The sequence below is a fragment of the Oratosquilla oratoria genome, chromosome 26 (assembly GCF_046742065.1).
Source record: "Oratosquilla oratoria isolate Oo_2021 chromosome 26, ASM4674206v1, whole genome shotgun sequence".
Taxonomy (NCBI): domain Eukaryota; kingdom Metazoa; phylum Arthropoda; class Malacostraca; order Stomatopoda; family Squillidae; genus Oratosquilla; species Oratosquilla oratoria.
Window position 1 is genome coordinate 55,956,094 of NC_134802.1, and position 25,672 is coordinate 55,981,765.

A 25,672-nucleotide genomic window follows, 5' to 3' on the forward strand; every position below is an offset into this window, starting at 1 on the left:
AAAGATATGGATGTATCGTATGTTACACCAAGAATTTTCGGTGTGTTTGTGTGTGGTATTAGAGTGTTGTTGGTGTTGAGATGAGGTATGTATTTGTGTTCTTTTGTCCAGTTGGTGAGAAGTGTTGCTGTAGATTTGGTTGGAGCTATTTTGAGTCTGTTTGTGATGAACCATGTGTTGAGTGTGTCAAGGTATGGCTGGATTATTTCTGCAGCTTTGTCTGTGTTACGATGTGTGCATGTGATTGTTATGTCGTCTGCGTAGGAAGAGATTTGTATTTCTGAGGTGTCTGGCGTGGTTAAGTCATGCATGTATAGATTGAATAGTGTTGGGGATAGAACCAAGCCCTGTGGTACTCCGTTCTTAATGTTTCTGATGTGCGATGATTGGCCATTATATGACACGTAAGCATTCCTACCTGCCAGATAATTGGCCAGCCATCTTTTGGTGTTATTGTGCATGTCTGTGTTATATATTTTATTTGTTAGGTTGTGGCGGGGGATAGCATCAAAAGCTTTACTAATGTCTAATGTTATAAGAAGTGTTCTTTGGTGGGGCCTATCTGAATTGACGCCATCTAAAATTCTTTGTGTGAGGTTTGTCAGAAGAGTGTTTGTGGAGTGTAGTGGCCTAAAACCGTGTTGTGAGTCAGCAAGGGGAATATGTGGTGTGACAAGTTTAAGTATTAGGCGTTCAATGACTTAAGAGGGGGTGCAGAGAAGTGTGATTGGACGGTGCGATGTTGGGATTGTTGGGTCTTTGTTCGGTTTTGGAATTGTGATTATTTTACCATGCTTCCAGATGTCGGGTATAGTGTTGTGTGAATAGCTGTAGTTTGCAATGTTTGTGAGTGCGTGTATACCTTGTGGTCCAATGTGTTTTAGGTGGATGTTGCTTATGTTATCAGGGCCACAGGCAGATGAGTGCTTGAGACTATGTATTATGAGTTTTGTCTGACTGTCTATGAAGGGTATATAGTCTGAGTCTGTGGGAAAGTCTTTCTTACGTCGAATGGTGCGTCGGTCGTCAGGGTGAGAAGTGAGATGGCTTGTCTGTGCAAAATGACGTATGAGTGCGTTTGCTTGTTGTCTGTTTGAGGGTAGATTATCTGTTGTTGTGATTATTGCTGCGTGAGAGCGTGTAGTGTTACTGTTGGATAGTGTAATGCTGTTGAGTGTTTTGTACAATTTGCTGGTGTTTGTTTTGTGATCAAGTGTATTGATAAAGTTTTGCCAATTTTGTGTTTTTGTTCATGTACTTTATTGGCAATTACAGTGTTTAGTGTTTGTATTTGGTCTGCTATGTTTTGAGGGATAGGTGTGGGGGTACCGTGTTTAAGTGTGTCACGTTGTCTGATGAGGCTTTGGATTTCTGGTGTGAAGTTGGGGTTGTGTGATTTTCTGTTGCCTCTAGGGATGTATCTCTTGTCTGCATTTTGTATGATTGTATTAAAAGTGTGCACAGCATTGTTTATGTTTGTGATTGGTGTACTGTTAAGTGTTTCAAAATGTTGTTCTGTCTCTTCAGTAAAAGCTTCCCAGTTAGCTCTCTTGTAATTGGTGTAAGTGTGTCTGTGGCCGACTGGGGTGCATCTTGTTTTGGTGGTGATGATGATTGGAAGGTGGTCAGAGCCAAGGGTTCCGACCACTCTCCATGATGTTGTTGGGGTTAGGCAGGGGGAGCAAAAGGTGATATCAGGAGAGGAGGGAGTGTAGAGGGCTTGGTGTGGGATATGTGTATGATTATGTGTGTTGTTCATGATAGTCAATGAGTCAAACTGAGTCTGTATATCAAGCCCTCTGTCTGTGTCAGGGTTGTCGACATACCAGGCAGACGACTTGGCGTTGAAGTCTCCACCCATGATCAGGTTGGGGATTGAGGCTTGTTGGCTAAAATGAGGCCTGAAGGTGTCTGGAACTGTGGGGGATGATTGGGGGGGAATGTACATGTTAACTATTGTCAGTGTTGATTTGTTGCCTGTGCGGATTCGAATGGATTGGATTTCTGTTGTGTTATCTGTGGTAGGGAGGAGAATTTTGGTTGTCGGTGTTGTGTGGAGTGGAGTGCTTGTCTATGTTGTTAAGGCCCTGATTGTTGTATTGGGATCTTGATTCTAGATTCATTGTTAAGGTTCCTTTTTCCGTTGGCGACTCGTTGTTAGTAGGCTTCAGGCCCAAAAATACTAGGCAGTCCAAGTCATGGTCCACTTTGTCTCCATATGAGTTGAACTGGTGGACAGATTTGGGAATGCTATATCGATTAGTGGGGTCAGGGTTACGATCATTGATTGTGCGACTGGCGTTTCTTCATAATGTCGGCGACGGAAACTATTTCCCTTCGTGTTGTGGGTAGGCAGTTGTTCCGGTGTTACCAATGTAGATGGTTCTCAGGGTTGAAAGGGGGGTGGGGCTCTACGCTCAGTGTCGTGGGGATCGATTCATTTTTATCAGGGGGCCCGTTTTGTTTTGCTTGTTCCATCTGTGTTCTTACCACCTTTAGGGTGACCTTGCTGGGGGACGGTTCTCCAGTCAGACTGTAATGGGAAAACCAGGACGAGGTGGGTTAAAGAGAGTTGGGATTGTTGTGGGGTGGGGAACTAGAGAAGGGGGAGGTTGAGCGGTGGGTCTGTGTCGTACTCGTGCTTTATCTTGGAACGTGACTCGGGTTGAAATAGTGAAATTGAGGAAGTAATACTCGTACATTGCTGGGGATTGCAGAGGAATACGTGATTTTAACTCTCAAATAAGCGAGTGAGACCGACACGCTTCCGATTACGCCACCAGCGTACAAAGACGATACAATAAGGACTGTGTCGTGTTTGTATAGAAAAGAAGTACCAACTTTGCGGTAAGCTGGTTGAACGACGTGGACGTAGAGTAGCCCCCACTTCAAGAAAACACTTTCCACAAAATCCTGGGTACAGCTAAATAGGATACGCACAGTTACTGGCAATTTTGCAGTAAGCATGAAGAAATGTGAAATCTAACCCAGACTTCTCTCTATTTGGTCAAATACAGACCTTCTGAATGTGTGTAACATGATAGGACCTACCTGTCCAGACTTACTGGACTGTAAAAATCCTGGTACAGTATTTCCGAAACTAGGTGTGAACAACTACCGCCTGCTTCGGAACTTTCGGTTTCCATACGAGACTCTTGGGACAAGTAAGTAAAACACGGTTTGCATTGGAAGTTGATTTTCCCCTTCCACAGAAGCACGATCAACACAATTACAGAAAACTGTACAACACCAACTGCCGGCTCACCTCATGCCAGCTCAGTCGCAACCCACTCTGACCGTCCCCACGTTCGACACGTGGTATAACATATTAACAGCTTCATCAGAAGACCGGGGATCTTGAGCTAGACAATGACAACTACAGCAAGTCCACTTCACTTAGTCGGTGACCGCCCCCCTCTCAGTCCTCTCATGCAGAAAAAGTGAAGATGGGGAGAAATCCTTTCGAGCTGCGTCAAAATATCATTCACACATACTCCCTCACCCCCATCCCCCACAGTATCATCTATACACAACCATTCTCCACTCACCCCTACCTTCTGTCCTCTCCCTTCCTTCCTCAACAGACATTCGCCTCTTGTCCAATGCACCTTTTACCCTATCCATCCATCCTTCTCATCTTCGGTTGCCCCCTCATGTTCACTCCCTCCAGCTTTGCCCTCCACACATCTTTTACTAATCTTTCTTCACTCATTGTTGATATACATAATAATGATGATAATGATGATAGTTATAATATAGAAATTATAATAATGACAATGATGATGGTGATGATGATGATGATAGCGATGATAATGATTATAATAATAATGATTGTGATGATGATAATGATAACTTTTTCTGTAGCAGCCACAATCCACCTAAAAGTACTACCTTTGCATGGACTAACATTAATTTGGTCTATTGGCAGGTGGCTGCCCCCATTGTGGTTGGGGCCACTTTGATTGGCAGTGGACTGGAAGAAGCATGGCCCAACTTCCTCCATCCTGACATCGTTTCCCAGTTCAGCCTTCAGCCACAAGATGTCGCCTGGCTTGGTGAGGGTCTTGGCATTGTCATCGTTGTCATTATTTTCCGTTGCCTTGTATTCGGAATTTTTAAAACCAATAATACTTTTCATGCAATTCTACCGTGTGCTTTAACAGCATGTCCAGAAGAATAACCAAAATGATACACGAGCTCAAATGTACCTTACGAAGATGGGCTTAGGCACCTTAACTTACACAATCTAGAAAGACAGAGTGCAGGGTGATGTAATACGGGTACTTAAATGGATCAAGGGCTTTAGCAAGGGTGATGCAGGCAAGGTCATCATCAAAACAGCAGTGCAGGACTTGCAGTAATGGATTTAATTTGACAAAATTAGACTTAAGAAGGAAATAGGCAAGAACTGGTTTACCACTAGAGTACTTAACGCATTGAATACGAGCAGACTTACGAACCGTGTAGAGAGATAACTACTGGTTGTTTTAAGATAAGGATAGATGACTTTGTAGATAGAGATGACAGATGGAATTGACATAGAACTGACTAGTGTAGGCCTTATAGTCTCTTGCAGTCTCCTCCATTCTTATGTTCTTACATCCTTATCTTTTCAGTTTCAATCCCAGATCTATGTTTGATTCCCATGTGCCTCCTGGCTTGGGTTTGGGAGGATCTGCTCGGACCAGGTCGTGTGCTTCACCTCTCTCTCCTGCCGCAGATTGCCCTCTGGCTCCTGATAGCCTTCCTCCCCTCTAGAACGATGCTCTTTATTGTGTGGATCGTCATATCTATTACGGAAGCCAATGCCAAATCCATCGTTCATGTACACATAGCAGAATTAGTCCGTGCAAAACCTCGTGGAATGCTCACGATTCAATCAGGAGTCATGGAGGGCATAGGAATGCTGACTGTTTACGTGATCTCCAAGTACCTGTCCTGGACAAATGCTCACATCGTCTGCTCGGCGCTCATTGGTACCGTTTTTATCTTCATGACATTTGTCCCCGAGGTTCGATATGCATACATTTTTCTTAACCTATTAATGTACGAGTCACAATTCATGATTTTTGTTTTGGTTAACATTAGATTATTTCTATTTTCCGGGTATTAACAGGTTAATAAGTACAACACTTTAAATTCCAACACATCTGACTCTACATTGGGCAAGACAGTGCTTTAACAACTGTTACGTACGTCAAGGTTAGTCTAAGGGGGGAACATACATAACATTTCGAAGTGAATGAATTTAAAGCATACAATAACATTTAACAATATTTATTACCAACTGACATTCCCAACAAATACAATTAAACTTAACATTAAATTAGACTTATCTTAAATTAACTTAACACTATTCAACTTGACCACTAGGAACTTGAACAAATTAAGAACTTGAGTACACAGAGAACTTGGTTCCTTCCGCAACGCCCTACGTTACCAGCACCGAAGGGATGATGAGTAGTCCGATATCGTCTCTCGTCCACCAACACCAGGTTAGAAGCGAGTGTATTCAGCTTACAGCTGAGACTGACTCATGGGGCGGTGAACCCTCATTTTATAGGAGAGAGTCGAAACCTCAGGTGCTTCGAGGGTTTGAAGCCGGCTCGATGAAACATGGTGCGACGTGGCGGGGTGTGATTCAGAAGTGTCGTAGTGGTTGTTAGGTGGTAATAGGTGGTTAGTAGAGGTATACCTTACACTCCCCCACCATTAAGACGCCGCCACATCGGGATGTAGAGGCGGTGAGTGAGAATAAGATGGTTTATATACGGCTCAGGGTATCGGCCAACACGTTTTGGGATCCGGTGATATGGTGGATGTCTATGTTAAATGGTTGAAGGAACAGAGACCACCGAAGCATCCTTTGGTTCGAAGTTTTGTTACGGTGTAGAAAGGTCAGAGGGTTGTGGTCGCTGTATATTTTGAGAGGTTTTATGCTAGGTTGAAGGTAGCACTCAAACTTCTTGATAGCAGCCACTATAGCCAGTAGCTCCTGCTCTACAGTAGAATAGTTGAGTTGATGGACGTCTAGTTTTGCAGAGAAGTAGGCCACTGGGTGAAGAGTGTCTGTGTTCTCCTGGAGAAGTACAGCTCCAATAGCGACATCACTAGCATCGGTGTGGAGAACGAAGGGTTTAGTGAAGTCTGGTGACCGTAGAACTGGATCCCTTGTAAGCATCGCCTTAAGATGTTCGAACGCGGCTTGACAATTTTGTGTCCACTTGTATGGAACAGAACCGCTGGTCAGCTTGGTGAGAGGAAGTGCAGCTTCGGCGAAGTTCGGGCAGAATCTCCGATAGTACCCTGCCATACCCAAAAACCTCATGAGCGCCTTCCGGGTAGCGGGAACAGGGTACTCCATGACAGCAGAGATGTTAGCATTCTTGGGTCGAACGATGCCTTGCCCAACTTCATGTCCAAGATACGTCACTGTAGCCTTTCCAAAGCTGGTCTTGGAGAGTTTGACAGTCAGGTTGGCTTGGCATAATCTGGATAGCACAGCATCTACCTGTTGGAGGCGTTGTTGCCAGTCATGAGAAAAAATCAAGATGTCATCTAAATACACCCCCACACCCTTTAAGTCTTGCAATAGGTAGTTCATTGCCCTCTGAAAGGTGGCCGGACTATTCCTCATTCCGAAGGGCATGACATTATAATGATAGAGGCCAAATGGTGTTGTAAAAGCAGAGATCAATTTAGCCTCTTCTGTTAAAGGTATCTGATAGTAACCTTTCATTAGATCTATTTTAGTAATGTACTGGGCTGTTCCCACCTCGTCAATTAGGTCGTCAACGCGGGGTAATGGATATGCGTCAGGAACAGTTATAGAGTTGACTCTCCTATAGTCCGTACACAGGCGAAGTTGACCTCCCTCCTTCGGCACCAGCAGGCACGGCGAAGCCCAGGGGGATTGACTCGCGCTGGCCAATCCGTGGTCGAGCAGGAAGTTGACCTCACTCCTCATCTGCTCTCGCTTCTGGGGGTGGATTCTATAAGGATTGTGCCTAATAGGAGAAGATCCAGGTACAAGCTTCACGTCATGAGTGGCAATGTTGCAGATGCCGGACACATCTTTGAAGAGAGAGTCATATTTGTGAATGATTTCAGTTACATCATTGGCATGTTCATTCGTGAGATGACTAAGGTAGGGAACTAGGTTACCAAGTATATGCGAATTATCGGTAGGATGGGAGTCAATGTTCGGTAAAATCTTGTCAAAATTAATGTACATGGCATTATTAGGTGTATGAGACATAACATTAGGTACAGTATTCACCGCTAACACTTGTTTCTCATAGTCTAGTAGTGGGCTAGTGGTCTTATATGGTTTAATTAGGTTCACATGAATATGTTGGGTAGCCTTGCGACGGTCGGGTGTTGAAATTACATAGTTAGAATCTGATAGTTTCTTAGAAATTTTGTATGGTCCATGATATTTAGCGCTAAGAGGTGAACCAGAGATAGGGATGTATGCCAGGACTAAGTCCCCCTCTTTGAACTCTCTGACCAAGGCTTTTGAGTCAAAGTTAGTCTTCATTACAGACTGGGCATGAGCTAGGTTAGTTTTGGCAAAAGAACGAACTTTATCCAAGTTAGATTTAAGAGAGGTAATGTAATTGTTTACCGTGACTAACTTTGTAGAAGGTAAGGAGATCAAATGATCTTTGATGACCTTGAGGGGTCCTCTTACCTTGCGTCCAAAGAGCAACTCAAAAGGTGAGACCCCTAGGGATTCTGATGGTGTTTCCCTTATGGCAAATAGAAGAAATTGCAGGCCCTCATCCCAATCTCTGTCTTCCTCACAGCAGAACTTCCTAATCATAGATTTCATAGTCTGATGAAAACGTTCCAAGGCCCCCTGCGACTGAGGATGGTAAGCTGTTGATAGAGTTTGTTTAATACCGAGCAGCTTTAGAACTTCTGCAAATAGAACACTGGTAAAATTGCTACCTCTGTCTGATTGGATTTCTTCTGGGATTCCAAAGGTCGTGAACAAGTTAGTGAGTGTATTAGCAACAGTTTTAGCAGAGATATTCTTAAGAGGAAAAGCATCAGGGTATCTTGTAGTTGGGCAAAGTGTGGTGAGAATGTATTGGTTGCCTTTCTTTGTCTTTGGGAGAGGTCCAACAATGTCTATAATTAATTTACTGAAAGGCTCAAAAGGTACTTTAATAGGCTGCAATGGATATGGTGGTATAGTTTCATTAGGTTTCCCAACAATCTGGCATGGGTGGCAATTCTTAACAAATTCAGCTACATCTTTTTTCATGCCAGGCCAATAAAACTCATTCAGAAGGCGAAGATATGTCTTCCTTATTCCTAAATGACCTGAGAGACCTTGGTGAGCTACTTCCATTATAGGAGTTCTCAAGCTGGTGGGTAATACAATTTGGTGACATTCTGCCCAGGTGTCATCATCTGATAATTGCGGTGGTCTGTAAAGTCTCATGAGGATGTTATCATGATAGTAGAATGATGGAGGATGTAGAATATCTTCCTTGGGAACTACTTTAGAGTGTAAGGGAGTTAGAGTAGTGTCATTCTGTTGTGCTTCTAATAAACTCTGTTCAGTGAATATTTGTGGAATAGCACTTGGAGGAGGAAGGGGTGAATGTGTAGGTGTGTCTTTTAATTTTTGGGATCGGGTTACCGCACAACTAGGGAACAAATTTGGCTGTTCTCGCTCTAACTCATCAGTAGGGTTATGCGTTAAGGGAGTGTCACTCAAAATGATAGGAGCAGGAGTTTGTACAAGTCCACCAGCTATGTCATTACCAAGAAGTAAACTACAGTCTGGGATAGGAAGGGAAGGTTGTTCGCTCACCGCCACCGTTACAGGTCCCTGAACAATGCCGCAGCTGAGGTGCACCCGAGCTAGTCTCAAAGGAAACTGGCTGTTAAAGTCATGGAGGTACACACTTTCGCCGGTATAATTGCTGTCTATACCAGGAACAGATGACTTTAGTATAACCGTCTGGGCAGCAGCTGTATCTCTCACGATACGAATGGGGTGCACCTCGCCACCATCCTCCAGAGACACGGCACCAAGTGAACGGAAAGGCTGAAAGATATCGGCAGTTTTACTGGTTGGCACAGACAGAATTGCAGCTACAGGTTTGCTGGGAGCAGTAGTTTGTGACACTTTACATTTAGGGTCTGGGCATTGTTTTATGTGGTGTCCACGTCTTTTACAAAATGAGCAGGTTAGATTTGTTTTTAAATTACTCTGATCTACCAGCTCACCATCCTTAAACCCACTATTAGACTTGACATTATGCTGGAGCACTCTCCTCTCCCTGGTGGGCGAACGATGGACCAGGGAAAACACATCAGCCAACTGTGCGGCCTTAATCAGGTCATTTTCTCCCCTATCGATGAGGTGCATTTTGATAGAGTAGGGAATCTTTCTTATAAATTCCTCTAATGCTATAACATTAACAAGTTCATCAAAAGTATTAACACTGGCTGACTTTAACCACCTCTTAAGACCCCTTAATTTCTCAGAGGCAAATTCATGGTAAGTTTGATACTGAAGTTTATTAAGTGACCTAAATGCTTGTCTGTATCCTTCTGTACTGATTGAGTACGAAGCTAGAATTGCTACTTTAACCTCGTCATAATTAGTGTTATCGTCCACATTATTACATACTTTAAGTGCTTTATCAGACAGCTTAGGTTTAATAAGCCAAACCCAGTCAGGTTTAGGAATTTCAAAGTGTAGAGCTGTGGATTCAAATTCCCTAAAGAAAGACTCAGGATCACTATCAGGAAATGTAGGTATAAGCTTGACATACTTCAGCAAATCAGTCTTAGTTTTAGGAGAGTTGGCATTGTTTTGAATGTCTAATTGCTTAAGTTGAAGTTCATGAGCCCTTTCCTTTTCTCTTTCTTCTCTCCTTTTCTCTTTCCTTTTCTCTTTCTTCTCCTTTTCTCTTTCTTCTCTCTCCTTTTCTCTTTCTTTTCCCTTCTCTTTCCTTTTCTCTTTCTTCTCTCTCCTTTTCTCTTTCTTCTCTCTCCTTTTCTCTTTCTTCTCTCTCCTTTTCTCTTTCTTCTCTCTCCTTTTCTCTTTCTTCTCTCTCCTTTTCTCTTTCTTCTCTCTCCTTTTCTCTTTCTTCTCTGTCATAGTCTATTTGCATTTGTTGAGACATTAGCTTCACTTTCTCTAGTTCAAGTAATAGATTAGGATCTGAAGTCTGTAACGAACGTGAAGCTTCGAGGACATCTTTATCCCCTAAGTGAGCTAGAATTAGAGCACGTAGCTCATCTTTCCTTAAGTCAGGTTTGAAAGAGATATTGAAGGTCTTTGCTATATACTTTAAATCGTCCTTACAAATATTAGTCTCTTTGAATTCTTGGATCTCTGGGTTACCCACAAACTCAGTCGCTTTGAAATCACTCTGCTTAGCCATGGTTTAAATTTAAAAGATTCCGTACTCTATATATATATATATATATATAAGTGAAACCTGCTTAGAGCCTGGCAAGTTAACTCGAGAATAAGCTAAAGGCCTTACAGGTATCATGAAGTTTATCACCTGGCATAAACTTAAGTGGCAAGACCGAATTAGGTTCTTGCAAGGTACGTTCTACTCGTAACAAGCCAAAAGGAAACAGGGGGACAGCAGCCCACACTACTGTAAAACAAGGGCCCTATTCATAGGTATACTCTGTAGTTTAAGTAAAAAGTAGAGTATTTGGGTTGGTCAAGTTACAGCGACGTAATCGTGCATAAAGTAAATTCACATAAGTTATAGTAAGCAAGGAAAAGGAGTCACAATTGCAAGCTGTATGTGGGAGAACACCACTTCTGTCGGTAAGAACAATACATAGAACAACCTACTGTACTAACTACCCCTATTTGGCCATTTATAGAGAATTTAAAGCAGGTACAAGCAGGATTCACAATAAATGCACACAAGGTATAGAGACGTTGCGGAGAGAAGTCAAGTTCCAGGTGAAAATATTTTTCAATTTCAAGTTAAATACAATTATTAAACTATTAGAGAGAATCAGTGATTACGATGACTTATTACGATCAACGAGTCAGATCCCGGACGGGCCCATAAATGTTACGTACGTCAAGGTTAGTCTAAGGGGGGAACATACATAACATTTCGAAATGAATGAATTTAAAGCATACAATAACATTTAACAATATTTATTACCAACTGACATTCCCAACAAATACAATTAAACTTAACATTAAATTAGACTTATCTTAAATTAACTTAACACTATTCAACTTGACCACTAGGAACTTGAACAAATTAAGAACTTGAGTACACAGAGAACTTGGTTCCTTCCGCAACGCCCTACGTTACCAGCACCGAAGGGATGATGAGTAGTCCGATATCGTCTCTCGTCCACCAACACCAGGTTAGAAGCGAGTGTATTCAGCTTACAGCTGAGACTGACTCATGGGTTGTTGTTGTTGGATCTTTAAGGCTATCGACCTATAATGAGGTCATTAAGCCTGGTGTGAACCTGCGATCCTTTTTAATCTACCATTATAATTTCCACAATAGTCCTGATGTGCGCAAATAAAATACTACTTTGTCAATAAGTAAACGGTCATCGGTCAAAAGGTTTGTAGTGCTTAGTTGAATTTTTTTCAGTTTACAATATTGTATAAGCGCTTGGCGCTGTGTGTTGTACTTGGAGCAGTGTAGGAGTATGTGTCTTATGGATAATATGGTGTTGCAGGTGTTGCATTGGGGAGGAAATACGCCGTTTATGTATGGGTTTAAGTGGGTGAGGCGGGTCGAGTTCATCCTCAGTCTTGCTATGGCGATTTCCTCGAGTCTGTTGTTTCTGTATGATGTCGACCAATCTGTTATGTTTTCCTTTTGTTTGTGCAAGATGTGAAGGTTGTTCCACTGGAGTTGCCAGTGGGTGTGTAATTGTTTTCTTAGTATGGAATTGAAGGTACCTTTGTCCAGGGGTATGTCTGTAATAGAGTCCTTTTCTAAGGCAGATTTAGCTAAGGTGTCCGCTTTCTCATTCCCGAAGATCCCAATGTGACTGGGAACCCAAGAGAGAGTAATGGACTTGTTAGTCGTCGACAATGTGCTAATGATTTTGCCCAGGAGGAAATTTTCCATATGATTACTTATCTTAATTGTTTGAAGTGCGCTCAGAGAGTCTGTGAATATGACAAACTTACTATGTGTGTCAGATTGAGCGTTTTCTATGGCTTTGTATATGCCGAAGAGTTCTGCAATATATATGCTCGTATGGTCCGGCAATCTGAACATCATCCGGGTTTTGTTGGTGTATAACCCTGTCCCAGTTTTGTGGCCGCACTTGGAGCCATCCGTGTACAGTGCCCTGTGGTCATTGTACTTGTTAATCATTTCTAAGGTTTTCTGTCTTGTTTCTTCTATTGAGGATGATTTCTTCCTGAGGTCCTGGTTGGTGTTGACATTCAGGGCGATGTTTTTCCACGGCGGTGGGTACGTATGTTCTATCTTTTCTATTGACCACAGTGGCACTGAATACTGCTCGCACAAGAATCGGATCCTGGTGGAAAGGGGATTTAGGCTGGAGTTGGTGAAGTGTTCGTGTTGGTTTACCGCTTGCTTGCAGGGATGTTGTTGGGTACGAAGCACTTTGGCGGCGTATCGTAGTGTGAGGTGCTCGCGCCTGTAGTGGAGGGTACGTTTGCTTCAACCTCCAGCCTCTCGATTCTTGTGCAGCGTAATGCTCCAAGTGCTATTCTTAGGCCTTTGTTTTGGATGATGTTCAGGGGTTGTAACGTGGTTGGTGTTGCCGAACCATAAATCTGACACCCATAGTCTAATTTAGATCTAATTAGGGACTTATAAATCATTAGCAGGGATTTCCTATCTGCTCCCCAATTTGTGCCCGTTAGTTTACGTAGCAAATTAATTCTCTTGTTGCACGCATCAACTAGGTATTTTACATGGGCCTTCAAGTTTAGCCTGGAGTCCAGTCTCAGGCCAAGGAAAAAAGGTGGAGTTTTGTACTGGAATGGGAGTACCATGTAATTGCAGATTTATTTCTGCCTGGGCTCTGCGTGAAAATACAATTACTGTTGACTTTAATTCCGAAAACTTAAATCCCCATTTGTCAGACCAGTCCTGGAGCGAGTCCAGGGCCAGTTGTACGCGAGAGCCGGAAAACTTGGCATTCGGTGAGGAATGCCAGATTCCGACATCGTCAGCGTATAATGAGTATTTAAGGTTCCGAGGTGGAGCGGGTAGAATATCGTTTATAAGCAACATGAATAATGTGGGACTTAACACACTTCCCTGTGGTACGCCATTTTCTTGGGTGCGTACTGTTGAATAAAAGTTTTGATTTTTAACGGAAAAAGTTCGTTCATTTAAGAAATTTTGAATGAAAATAGGGAGATTCCCTCTAAGGCCAAGAGCATAGAGTTTTTCGAGGATACCACGTCGCCATGCCATATCGTAGGCTCTTTCCAAATCTAAAAAGCAAGCAACAAGGTATTATTTCCTCTCGAAAGAGGAAAGGATATCGTGTTCTAAGTTGACCAAATGGTCAAGACTACTTCTATTTTTCCTGAAACCACATTGGGCAGGAACTATTAAATTTTGAGACTCTAGAAGGAATTTTAATCTGTTACTGGTCATACGTTCTAATACTTTGCATAAGCAGTTGGTAAGCGCTATAGGGCGATAGGAGGAGGGACTCTTTGGGTCCTTCCCCCTTTTGAGAATAGGTATGACGTGGGCATGTCTCCATGTTTTTGGGAACTCATGACTAATCCAAATTGCGTTGTATATGTCTAGTAATTTTTTCAGTGAAATTGAATTCAAATGTTGCAGCATCTCATACCTAATCCAGTCTCGGCCAGCAGAGGTTCCACTACACGAGCTTAAGGCATGTTCAAGATCGTGTAGTGTGAAGCGGGTGTTATAATAGTTGTGTGTCTGTGTATGGAAGATCAGTGGTTCTGCTTCCCGTCTTTGTTTTAGTTGTAAAAAGATTGGAGAATAGTTATTTGTGCTGCTTGTTTGCGTGAACGTGTCTGCGATTGTGTTTGCGATGTCCGTGGGAGCATCTACAAACGTGTTTCCAATGTTCAGGGTCTTGATGCTGGGGGTATATTTGCCGTCGATTTTTCGAACGGCTGACCAGATTTGTGTTAGAGGAGTGTTTGCGTTTATTGTGGAGATGTAATCACGCCAAGACTTTCGTTTGGCGTGTTTGATGGTTCTACGGGCCTCTGCTTGCGTCTTTTTAAAAGTAATAAGGTTTGGTGCAATGGGGTTGTTTTTAAAAGTTCGATATGCCCTATTCCGCTTGCAAAGTGCTTTTCTGCAGTCTGATGTCCACCAGGGAACTCTATGCTTGAGAAATACAGAGGTTTTTGGTATATGCTTATGCGCTGAATTCAAAATTGAGTTTGATAAATTGAATATTTTGTCATCCATATTATCCCCTGTGATGTTGACGTTTGTGGTTGTGCGATACATTTCCCAGTTGGCTTTTTTGATGTTAAATTTGGGACAGGGAGGGGGTGGGTTGTCTCCGTAGGCTGGAGGAGCCGTAGCGTTATCACCCCCTGTTTTTAGGATTACTGGGAAATGATCGCTAAGCATGGTGTCGTCATGCGTGCTCCATTGGAGAATGTCAGACAACGCAGGAGATGATATGGATAAATCAATGCATGAAAAGGTACCCCTAGTATTGTCTACACGGGTGGGGCTGCCAGTATTTAGGAGGACCAGGTTGTTGGCATTGAGCACCTCGTCCATCTGCTCCCCTCGAGGAGACGTGTGGTTACTACCCCACGTGTGATGGTGGGAGTTAAAATCTCCCACTATCAGTTTGTGGTGGGGTAGCTGGCTGATCAACTCGTTGATTTCCACTAGTGGAAATCGAGGGTCGGGAGGTAGGTAAATGGAGCAGATGGTGACTAGTTTGTTTTGCAGTTTTGTTTTGATTGCGACTGCCTCCAAGTTGGTAGATAGTGGTAATTCCACTTGGGGAAGGCAGTCGCTGACTGCAACTGCGACCCCCCCTCCAGGCGCTAACCTGTCCTTCCTATATATGGTATAGCTTCGTAGTGTGAAGTCTACACTGGGCTTAAGATGTGTTTCCTGTAGACATATTACTGAGGGGTTGTTGAGGGCGTTAAAGATTATTAGGTCATTTAATTTACTTCTAACACCTCGGCAATTCCACTGGATTATTTTCATTTTTATTTATTTATTTATTTATTTATTTATTTATTTATTTATTTATTTATTTATTTATTTATTTATTTATTTATTTATTTATTTATTTATTTATTATTTTTTTTTTTTTATATTATTATTTTTTTTTTATCTGCTTCGGTTTCTTCCTTTCTTGGCCTTAGTGGGAGAGGTGTGTTTAGCCCCGGCTGAACGGTCTGGGCTGGTTAGAGGACTTAAAAGTCGTTTTTGAGAGACGGAGATCTCCATATGGACATCCTCTTCAGTACGTGTGGACACACGTTTGGAAGGCTCTGGGATGGCCGGGGAAGGAAGGTGCGAGTGAGTTTGCCTGTTAGTTTGGCGGTGTTCTTTGTCCTTGGAGTGCTTGGTCTCAGTTTGCGTTTCAATGGTTCTGTAGGTTTTTTTTACTGCCGAAGCATAGGAAGTTGCTCCGGAAGTACCAGTTGGGGTAACTAGTCTTTCCATCACACGCTTCCTTGCTTCGTAAAAGGATATGCCACAAGTTGCTTTCTCGGTACAAATTTGTTTCTCTATATTGAAAGTGGGACATTCTCGGGAGGTTGATGCATGGTTGTTATTGGAGGGACAGTTGACACATTGAAGCACCTTTGCAGAGCAAGCATCCATAGGATGTTCGCCTGCACATTTACCGCATACGACTGTTTGTTTGCTGCAGAATTTGGCTAGGTGACCATATTTAAAGCATTTGTTGCAGCGCAGAGGGTTGGGGACATATGGTCGTGTTGGGACATGTATATATCCAATTTTGACATGATCAGGGAGGGTTGTGGAATTGAACGTGAGGATTATCAGGGGCGTGTTCACTCGCATGTTTCTTTCCCGGTCCAGTCGCGTGATAAATTTAACATCCAAAATGCCTTCAGATTTCATCTCTTCGAGGATGTCACACTCTTCCATGGTCATCAAATCTCTGCAGTGGATTACTCCTCTGCAGGAGTTGAGTGACCTAGGGAGGGATGCAACAACATCGAAGGAATGAAACTTCCTGGCCTTGAGCAAATCGCGAGTCGCTTTCCCAGAGTTGGTGGTGATTTGGAGATCTCCGCTTCTAAGTTTCTTAACTTGGTTGATATCATCGGTAAATTGAGACAGACATTTCTTTAGCATGAATGGGTTAAGGTCAGCTAATCGGGTTTGGTCGGAATGTAAGAAAACATGTCTAGCCTTGTCCGGGTCGATATTAGGGTCGTCAGGGGAAGTCTTCCTAGTTTGCAGGGATGGAGTTGAGGACTCCATCCTGCGCGTTGGGGTGGGGGGACGAGCCCCCTGGTACACAGAAAAAATGTGCTCAGCAGAGCAAAAATACAATATAAAGGGGGTCACACAGCTTCCTTTGGCGACTGGTGACAGCCGCGTAATAGGACCACTGTGTGCCCAGTGGTACGGGGTCTACACTACTTCTAAACTACGATAGATGTTGCTAGATTTCGCCGGGCCGGACGACGAAGAAGTCTCACGAGCCAACAAGGGCTCGTGCGGATCCCGGAGAGCTACGAAATAACGAGAAAGGTGGTACAAGGAAAAAGTACTGGGAAATGCCCAGAGGTGGGTGGCAGTGTAACTGCCAAAAAAGCTTTCCAACGTAAAGCTGGACCACGATTACAGTTAACTCTAGGGAGTAGCCCTAGCAAGCTTAACTATGCTCGTGTGAGTGCGTCTGTCTGCTGCCTTTTTTTTTTTTTTTTTTGTTGGATCTTTAAGGCTATCGACCTATAATGAGGTCATTAAGCCCGGTGTGAACCTGCGATCCTTTTTATTCTACCATTATAATTCCCACAATAGTCCAGTAGTGCGCAAATAAAATACTACTTTGTCAATAAGTAAACGGTCGTCTGTCAAAAGATTTGTGGTGCTCAGCTGAATTTTCTTAATTTGGCAATGTTGTATGAGCGCTTGGCGCTGTGTGTTGTATTTTGAGCAGTGTAGGAGTATGTGTCTTATGGATAGTATAGTGTTGCATGTGTTGCATTGGGGAGGAAATACGCCGTCAATATATGGTTTTAAGTGGGTGAGGCGGGTCGAGTTCATCCTCAGTCTTGCTATGGCGATTTCCTCGAGTCTGTTATTTCTGTATGATGTCGACCAATCTGTTATGTGTTCCTTTTGTTTGTGAGAAATGTCGAGATTGTTCCACTGGAGTTGCCAGTGGGTGTGTAATTGTTTTCTTAGTATGGAATTGAAGGTGCCTATGTCCAGGGGTATGTCGGTAATAGAGTCTATTTCTAAAGCAGTTTTGGCTAAGATGTCCGCTTTCTCATTCCCGAAGATCCCAATGTGACTGGGAACCCAAGAGAGAGTAATGGACTTGCTAGTTATCGACAATGTGCTAATGATTTTGCCCAAGAGGAAGTTCTCCATATGGTTACCTGTCTTGATTGATTTTAGTGCACTTAATGAATCTGTGAATATGACGAATTTACTATGTGTGTCGGATTGAGCATATTCTAAGGCTTTATATATGCCGTAGAGTTCGGCGATATATATGCTCGTATGGTTCGGCAATCTGAACATCATCCGGGTTTTGTTGCAGTATAACCCTGTCCCAGTTTTGTGGCCGCACTTGGAGCCATCAGTGTACAGTGCCATGTGGTCATTGTACTTATGGATGGTCTCCAAGGTCTTTTGTTTTAGTTCTTCTTGGATGAAGTCTTCTTTTGTAGGTCTTGGTTAATGAAGATCTTCGGGGCGATGTTTTCCCACGGTGGTAAGACGGTGGCTTCAATCTGTTCTATTGACCACAGTGGCACTGAATATTGCTCGCACAAGGATCGGATCCTGATGGAAAGGGGATTTAGGCTGGAGTTGGTGAAGTGCTCATATCGTTGGATTGTCTCCTTGCAGGGATGTTGAGGGATGCGAAGCGCTTTGGCGACGTATCTTAGGGCAAGGAGCTCGCGCCTGTAGTGGAGGGGGGGTACGTTTGCTTCGACCTCCAGCCTCTCGATCCTTGTGCAGCGTAGTGCTCCAAGTGCTATTCTTAGGCCTTTGTTTTGGATGATGTTCAGGGGTTGTAACGTGGCTAGTGTTGCCGAACCATAAATCTGACACCCATAGTCTAGTTTTGATCTAATTAGGGACTTATAAATCATTAGCAGGGATTTCCTATCTGCTCCCCAATTTGTGCCCGTTAGTTTACGTAGCAAATTAATTCTCTTGTTGCACGCATCAACTAGGTATTTTACATGGGCCTTCCAGTTTAGCCTGGAGTCCAGTCTCAGGCCAAGAAAAAAGGTTGAGTTTTGTACTGGAATGGGAGTACCATGTAATTGCAGATTTATTTCTGCCTGGGCTCTGCGTGAAAATACAATTACTGTTGACTTTAATTCCGAAAACTTAAATCCCCATTTGTCAGACCAGTCCTGGAGCGAGTCCAGGGCCAGTTGTACGCGAGAGCCGGAAAACTTGGCATTCGGTGAGGAATGCCAGATTCCGACATCGTCAGCGTATAATGAGTATTTAAGGTTCCGAGGTGGAGCGGGTAGAATATCGTTTATCAGCAACATAAAAAGTGTGGGGCTTAACACACTTCCCTGTGGTACGCCATTTTCTTGGGTGCGTACTGTTGAATAGTAATTTTGAATTTTGACCGAAAATCCAAAAAGCAAGCAACAAGATATTCTTTCCTCTCGAAGGAGGAGAGGATATCTTGTTCTAATTTGACTAAATGGTCAAGACTACTTCTATTTTTCCTGAAACCACATTGGGCAGGAACTATTAAATTTTGAGATTCTAGTATGTATTTCAATCTGTTATTGGCCATACGTTCTAATACTTTGCATAAGCAGTTGGTAAGCGCTATAGGGCGATAAGAGGAAGGACTCTTTGGGTCCTTCCCCTTTTTGAGAATAGGTATGACGTGGGCATGTCTCCATGTTTTTGGGAATTCTTGACTAATCCAAATTGTGTTGTATATTTCTAATAATTTTGCCAGTGAAATTGAATTCAAGTGTTACAGCATCTCATACCTAATCTCATCTGGGCCAGCAGAGGTTCCTCTACACGAGCTTAAGGGTTGTTTCAGCTCGTGTAGTTGGAAGGGGGTGTTATATTCGTAGGGTGTCTGTGTATGGAAGATCAGAGGTTCTGCTTCCCGTGTTTGTTTGTGTTGTAAAAAGGTTGGTGAATAGTTATTCGTGTTGCTTGTTTGCGTAAATGTGTCTGCGATTGTGTTTGCGATGTCCAGGGGAGCATCTACAAACTTGTTTCCAATTGTTAGGGTCTTAATGTTGGGCGTGTATTTGCCGTCTATTTTACGGACGGCTGACCAGATTTGTGATAGAGAAGTGTTTGCGTTTATAGTTGAGATGTAGTCATGCCAAGACTTACGTTTGGCATGTTTTATTGTTCTACGGGCCTCTGCTTGCGTCTTTTTAAAAGTAATGAAATGGGGTGCAATAGGGTTATTTTTAAAAGTTCGATATGCCCTATTCCGCTTGCAAAGTGCTTTTCTGCAGTCTGATGTCCACCAAGGAACTCTATGCTTGTGAAATACCGAGGTTTTTGGTATATGCTCATGCGCTGAATTCAAAATAGAGTTTGATAAATTGAAAATTTTGTCATCCATATTATCCCCTGTGATGTTGACGTTGGTGGTTGTGCGATACATTTCCCAGTTGGCCTTTTTGATGTTAAATTTGGGACAGGGAGGGGGTGAGTTGTCTCCGTAGGCTGGAGGAGCCGTAGTGTTGTTACCCCCTATTTTTATTATTACTGGGAAATGATCGCTTAGCATGGTGTCGTCATGCGTATCCCATTGGGTGTTGTCAGACAACGCAGGAGATGATATGGATAAATCTATACATGAAAATGAACCCCTAGTATTGTCTACTCGAGTGGGACTGCCAGTGTTTAGGAGGACCAGGTTGTTTGATTCGAGCACTTCTTCCATCTGCTCCCCTCGACGAGAGGTTCTTTTGCTACCCCACATGCGATGGTGGGAGTTAAAATCTCCCACTATCAGTTTGTGGTGGGGTAGTAGTTGTTTGAAGAGCTCGTTTACCTCCTCTAGTGGGAAACGAGGGTCGGGAGGTAGATAAACGGAGCAGATGGTCGCGAGTTTGTTGTTTATTTTAGTTATGACAGCGACTGCTTCCAAGGTGGTGGCCAGTGGTAATTCCACTTGGGGAAGGCAGTCGCTGACTGCAACTGCGACCCCCCCTCCAGGCGCCAACCTGTCCTTCCTATAGGTGGTATAGTTCTTCAGTTGGAACTGAACACTGGGGTCAAGGTGGGTCTCTTGTAGACATATAACTGAGGGGTTGTTGAGTGAGTTAAAGATCGTTAAGTCATTTACTTTACTTCTAACACCTCGGCAATTCCACTGGATTATTTTCATTTTTTTATTTATTTATTTATTTATTTATTTATTTTATTTTTTGTTTTTTTTGTTTTTTTTTTTTGTTTTTTATCTGCTTCGGTTTCTTCCTTTCTTGGCCTTAGTGGGAGAGGTGTGTTTAGCCCCGGATGAACGGTCTGGGCTGGTTAGAGGACTTAAAAGACGTTTTTGGGAAACGGAGATCTCCATATTGACATCCTCTTCTGTACGTGTGGACACACGTTTGGAAGGCTCTGGGATGGCCGGGGAAGGAAGGTGCGAGTGAGTTTGCCTTTGGCGGTGTTCTTTTTCCTTGGAGTGTTTGGTCTCTGTTTGTGTTTCAATGGTTCTATAGGTTTTCTTAACTGCCGAAGCATAGGAAGTTGCTCCGGAAGTACTAGTTGGTGTCACTAGTCTTTCCATCACACGCTTCCTTGCTTCGTAAAAGGATATGCCACAAGTTGCTTTTTCCGTACAAATTTGTTTTTCTATTTTGAAGGTGGGACAGTCTCGGGAGGTGGATGCATGATCGTTATTGGAGGGACAGTTGACACATTGAAACACGTTAGTAGAGCAAGCATCCGTTGGATGTTCGCCTGCACACTTACCGCATACGATTGATTGTTTGCTGCAGAATTTGGCAAGGTGACCATATTTGAAACACTTGTTGCAGCGCAAAGGGTTAGGGACATATGGTCGTGTTGGGACATGAATGTATCCTACTTTGACGTGGTCAGGGAGGGTTGTTGAATTGAAAGTGAGAATTAACAGGGGCGTGTTCACTCGCATGTTCCTTTCTCGGTCCAGTCGCGTTATGAATTTAACATCTAGTATTCCTTCCGATTTCATCTCGTCGAGGATGTCACACTCCTCCATGGTCACCAAGTCTCTGCAGTGGATTACTCCTCTGCAGGAGTTGAGTGATCTAGGGAGGGATGCAACAGCATCGAATGAATGAAACTTCCTAGCCTTAAGTAGATCGCGTGTAGCTCTCCCAGAGTTGGTGGTAACTTGGAGGTCTCCGCTCCTAAGTTTTTTCACTTGGCTAATATCATCGGTAAATTGGGAAAGACATTTCTTAAGCATAAAAGGATTGAGGTCGGCTAATCGGGTTTGGTCGGAATGAATAAACACATGTCTTGCCTTGTCCGGGTCGATATTGGGGTCGTCAGGGGAAGTCTTCCTAGTTTGCAGGGATGGAGTTGAGGACTCCATCCTGCGCGTTGGGGTGGGGGGACGAGCCCCCTGGTACACAGAAAAAATGTGCTCAGCAGAGCAAAAATACAATATAAAGGGGGTCACACAGCTTCCTTTGGCGACTGGTGACAGCCGCGTAATAGGACCACTGTGTGCCCAGTGGTACGGGGTCTACACTACTTCTAAACTACGATAGATGTTGCTAGATTTCGCCGGGCCGGACGACGAAGAAGTCTCACGAGCCAACAAGGGCTCGTGCGGATCCCGGAGAGCTACGAAATAACGAGAAAGGTGGTACAAGGAAAAAGTACTGGGAAATGCCCAGAGGTGGGTGGCAGTGTAACTGCCAAAAAAGCTTTCCAACGTAAAGCTGGACCACGATTACAGTTAACTCTAGGGAGTAGCCCTAGCAAGCTTAACTATGCTCGTGTGAGTGCGTCTGTCTGCTGCCAAGGGCTGCCGACGACTGTGGGGACTCATGGGGCGGTGAACCCTCATTTTATAGGAGAGAGTCGAAACCTCAGGTGCTTCGAGGGTTTGAAGCCGGCTCGATGAAACATGGTGCGACGTGGCGGGGTGTGATTCAGAAGTGTCGTAGTGGTTGTTAGGTGGTAATAGGTGGTTAGTAGAGGTATACCTTACACAACACAAAATGGTAAAACAAATGACCCTGTTTATTTCAGTCACCTTACTGGCTACTTAAGAAAGGGAAAATTGACGAGGCCTATCAAGCTCTACTCAGGCTTCGGGGGAATAAAGATGAAGTCGATCTCGAGCTACAGGAGATCAAAGAAGCAATCAGCGAAAAGCCTACCAACACCATCAAAGACCAAGTGAGCTCTGTTTTATTCAAAAACCTATTCTCTTTGCTCAGTTTCACTTTGATGAACTTTCGGCTCGAAAGCTTTATCTAAGCTGCCACTTTTGCGCGCTTACTTTCGTTTCGTACGTCTCTTAAATTTGCACCACTGTCGTTAGTAACTTCCTCTTTCTTCACTTTCACCCACCTTTCTCTTGTCACTTCTTTTTCTTTATTAATTTACAGATTTTTAGTCGATATGCCCTGTGCCTACAAGTATTTCTCTTTTTAGTTACTATATAATGTACTTTAGACGGAATGAAATGTTTGTAGATTTTCTTTTCTTTCTTGAATACCGTTTACACGGCGTGCTTCTCCAGTTACAATCTCTAAATCCCCAGAGAAAACGCGAGACAGGTTCTGCTTCAATTTTGCAATGACGAAGTGATTTCTTTAGTCCAATGATCTTTAACCTAATATTTAAGATCCTCCCTTAAGGGCGTGATTTTACATTCGTGAACCAATTGAATTTTGTCCAACTCCACCTTTACTCCAATCAGATTCGTTGATACAAGTCTATATGTAATATCTTTTACTTAAGCAATCTCGAATCACTGCATAACTCACTTAGATTACAAGTAGTCAGCAAAACACGTCATACAGGCTCTTGGGCATTTTTATGACTCTAGGATGAGAGCGAGCTTGTGCAACCCTTCGCCTATGAACTGTGCTGTTTACAAAACACCTGATCCATAAAAATGCAACCCTCACCATCTACTCCACTTTTTACCCACGTCTCTCTACCAACCTCTTACATTTACCCCAACGACAAGAACAGTTACGGTTCGCTCAAGGATGAGTGAACTACTCCATTCCATTCAGTTACCTCGTCCTGTCTCACTGGACACCCAAAACCTTGATGACAGCCGTCATTGCTCTCCGGATCACCCATATATATGTGAAGACTGTCCTGATGTCTTTGGTGGGTAAGTGTGGGGATGTTTCTGTATCATCGGTAAGTAGAGGGAAAGTCGTCGTGGGTTGTAGATCCTCGCGTGACGAGGCAATAGTGAGAGTTGTGTGTGACGATCACCTCGGACCCTGTCCGAAGACAAAGTGCCAGACCCTCTGCACCCGTCACGGAGTTCATACCTACGACAGAGAAGAACGAAATCTGATGGATTTTATCCAATGAAAAACATACACGTCTCACCATCCTCATGTCTATGTTGACGAGCAATACACTAATTGCTCTTTTATACAGAGCATTCACATCGACACTATAGATTTCCGCATGATCACCAAAATCAGATCTACTGCCAATGCAACATGACACCCATTATATATTTAAGTAAATTGCAGTATATTCATTGGTGCAAAACCCAATTGTAAATCAAATTACCGCAAAATCATTACATATGTAATCTAAATTACAACAAAATTTCTCCAATTTCCTTGAAACATCCATACCAGCAGTTCCGCAATTTCTTTTAGGCATCCACAGCTTTCATTCACCAATTTCATCGAAACCCCAACGACCACATTTCCGCAATTTTATTAAAACATTCACAATCTCAATAGTTTTTGTTACCATGCCAAGAACAGGGCACCATTTCCATTCCATACTATTTCAATTTATCATTCAAATCATAGGAATACTTTATAGGTTGTTCTATTGTATCTTTCCAGGTCTCCCAGCTCCTGATTCCTATGAACTATAAGCCCGTACTTCTGGTCTCGACCATGGCCTTCCTTCAAGCGGCAGGAGGCACCAACATCGTGTTTAGGTTCCTCGTCTTCTTCCTCGGGGAGGGCAACCCTAACCTGGACCCAGCCTTCCAGTCAATTATCATTGGTGTCGTGCAACTTGTTTCCATCTGCGCGTCCATTTTCTTCATCGACCGGGTGGAACGCCGCACCCTCATCGTCGGTTCCTCACTCGTCTGTGCAGTGTCAATGGCTTGTATAACCTGCGTTCTCCACCTCTCCACCGCACCCAAGTGGTTGATGGGGGTCTTCCTTGCCACCTTCACCGTCTTCTCAAGTTTCGGCATCGATCCCGTGGTGAACCTCGTGGAGGCCGAAGTTCTTCCGATACCAGTTCGATCCGTCGGGGCTCGAATTGTTACTATGGTGTTCAGCTTGTCACAGTTTCTCTTGACCGTGACGTATGGCGCGACGTCACAGAACATGCAAGTCTTGTGTCTTTCGTTTACTGTATCTAACTTGCTGCTGGGCTTAGTGTCTTGGAGGTGGATTCCTGGGACAAAGGGGAAGCCTCTGACTAAATTACAGACATTATTCCGGAGGCGAAGTGGAGCAGCCGAAAAAAACGTCAATAAAACATGTGGTACTTTGGAAATATAAACATGTAAACTCCATTGACTGTCATTCTGAGTTGGAACCAAACTGAATTGGCAAACAACTAATCTAATGCCGCGATAATTGCCTTAACAGCTGCTTCCTAACTGATTATGAGCAAAAGCTATCCAAAGTAAATAGCTATATAACTGATAAATCATAATATAACTCACCATCTTGTTAAGTGATAAATAGACAATAATGTGAACTAATGAATATAATGTATTACGTAACCAATATTTCCATGAAAAAGTGGCACAAGGTCAAAATATTTTGCACAATGGTGTATTGGACTTGAAAATTATGGAATGCAGTAGAAACTAACCATTGCCAAAAACATATCCCTTCTTCAAAAGTTTCATGTGCAAGACTCGAATGACCCACCCTAGACTGACAAGTGGTCACAGATGCACATATGTTCAACTGTGAGTATTTCTTTATACTCTAATTATATTTCATATTATCTTAAGACAAGTTATGCGAAAATCGAGGATCGGCCGACTCCAGCATCTATCTGAGCTATACATTGGGCCGACGATGTATGTGTTAAGGTTTCTACTAAACAGGAGATGGCCACGTTTCGATCCATGGCAGCCTTCAAAAATCGCCTCCAAGCGTGTGTAGACAACCACGGCCACCATTTGGCGGATGTGGTATTTAAATAATGAAAATGTAAACAATGTAATGACTGAAGTTTCATGTGTGCAATAATAATTTTTATTTTTTTTAACCATTTGTGCTTCATTTACCTTGGAAACGTGGGAGTTTTTTTGGAGTCACCCTGTATAT

At 43.2% G+C, this 25,672-nt stretch overlaps 2 protein-coding genes across 2 annotated transcripts; one reads left to right on the forward strand and one right to left on the reverse strand.

Annotated features, from left to right (window-relative positions):
- The first annotated feature begins 4,723 nt into the window (after positions 1-4,723).
- Positions 4,724-25,512, forward strand: LOC143039230 (putative metabolite transport protein CsbC). Its single transcript, XM_076209096.1, has 3 exons — positions 4,724-5,011; positions 22,407-22,556; positions 24,212-25,512. Exons 1-3 carry the CDS (start codon positions 4,763-4,765, stop codon positions 24,887-24,889), a joined length of 1,077 nt encoding a protein of 358 aa, XP_076065211.1. The 5' UTR covers positions 4,724-4,762; the 3' UTR covers positions 24,890-25,512.
- Positions 5,765-10,412, reverse strand: LOC143039631 (uncharacterized). Its single transcript, XM_076209900.1, has 3 exons — positions 10,161-10,412; positions 6,776-9,811; positions 5,765-6,511 (listed from the first exon to the last, which is right to left on the reverse strand). The coding sequence occupies exons 1-3, from the start codon at positions 10,410-10,412 to the stop codon at positions 5,765-5,767; spliced, it is 4,035 nt and encodes a 1,344-aa protein (XP_076066015.1).
- Positions 25,513-25,672: the final 160 nt, after the last annotated feature.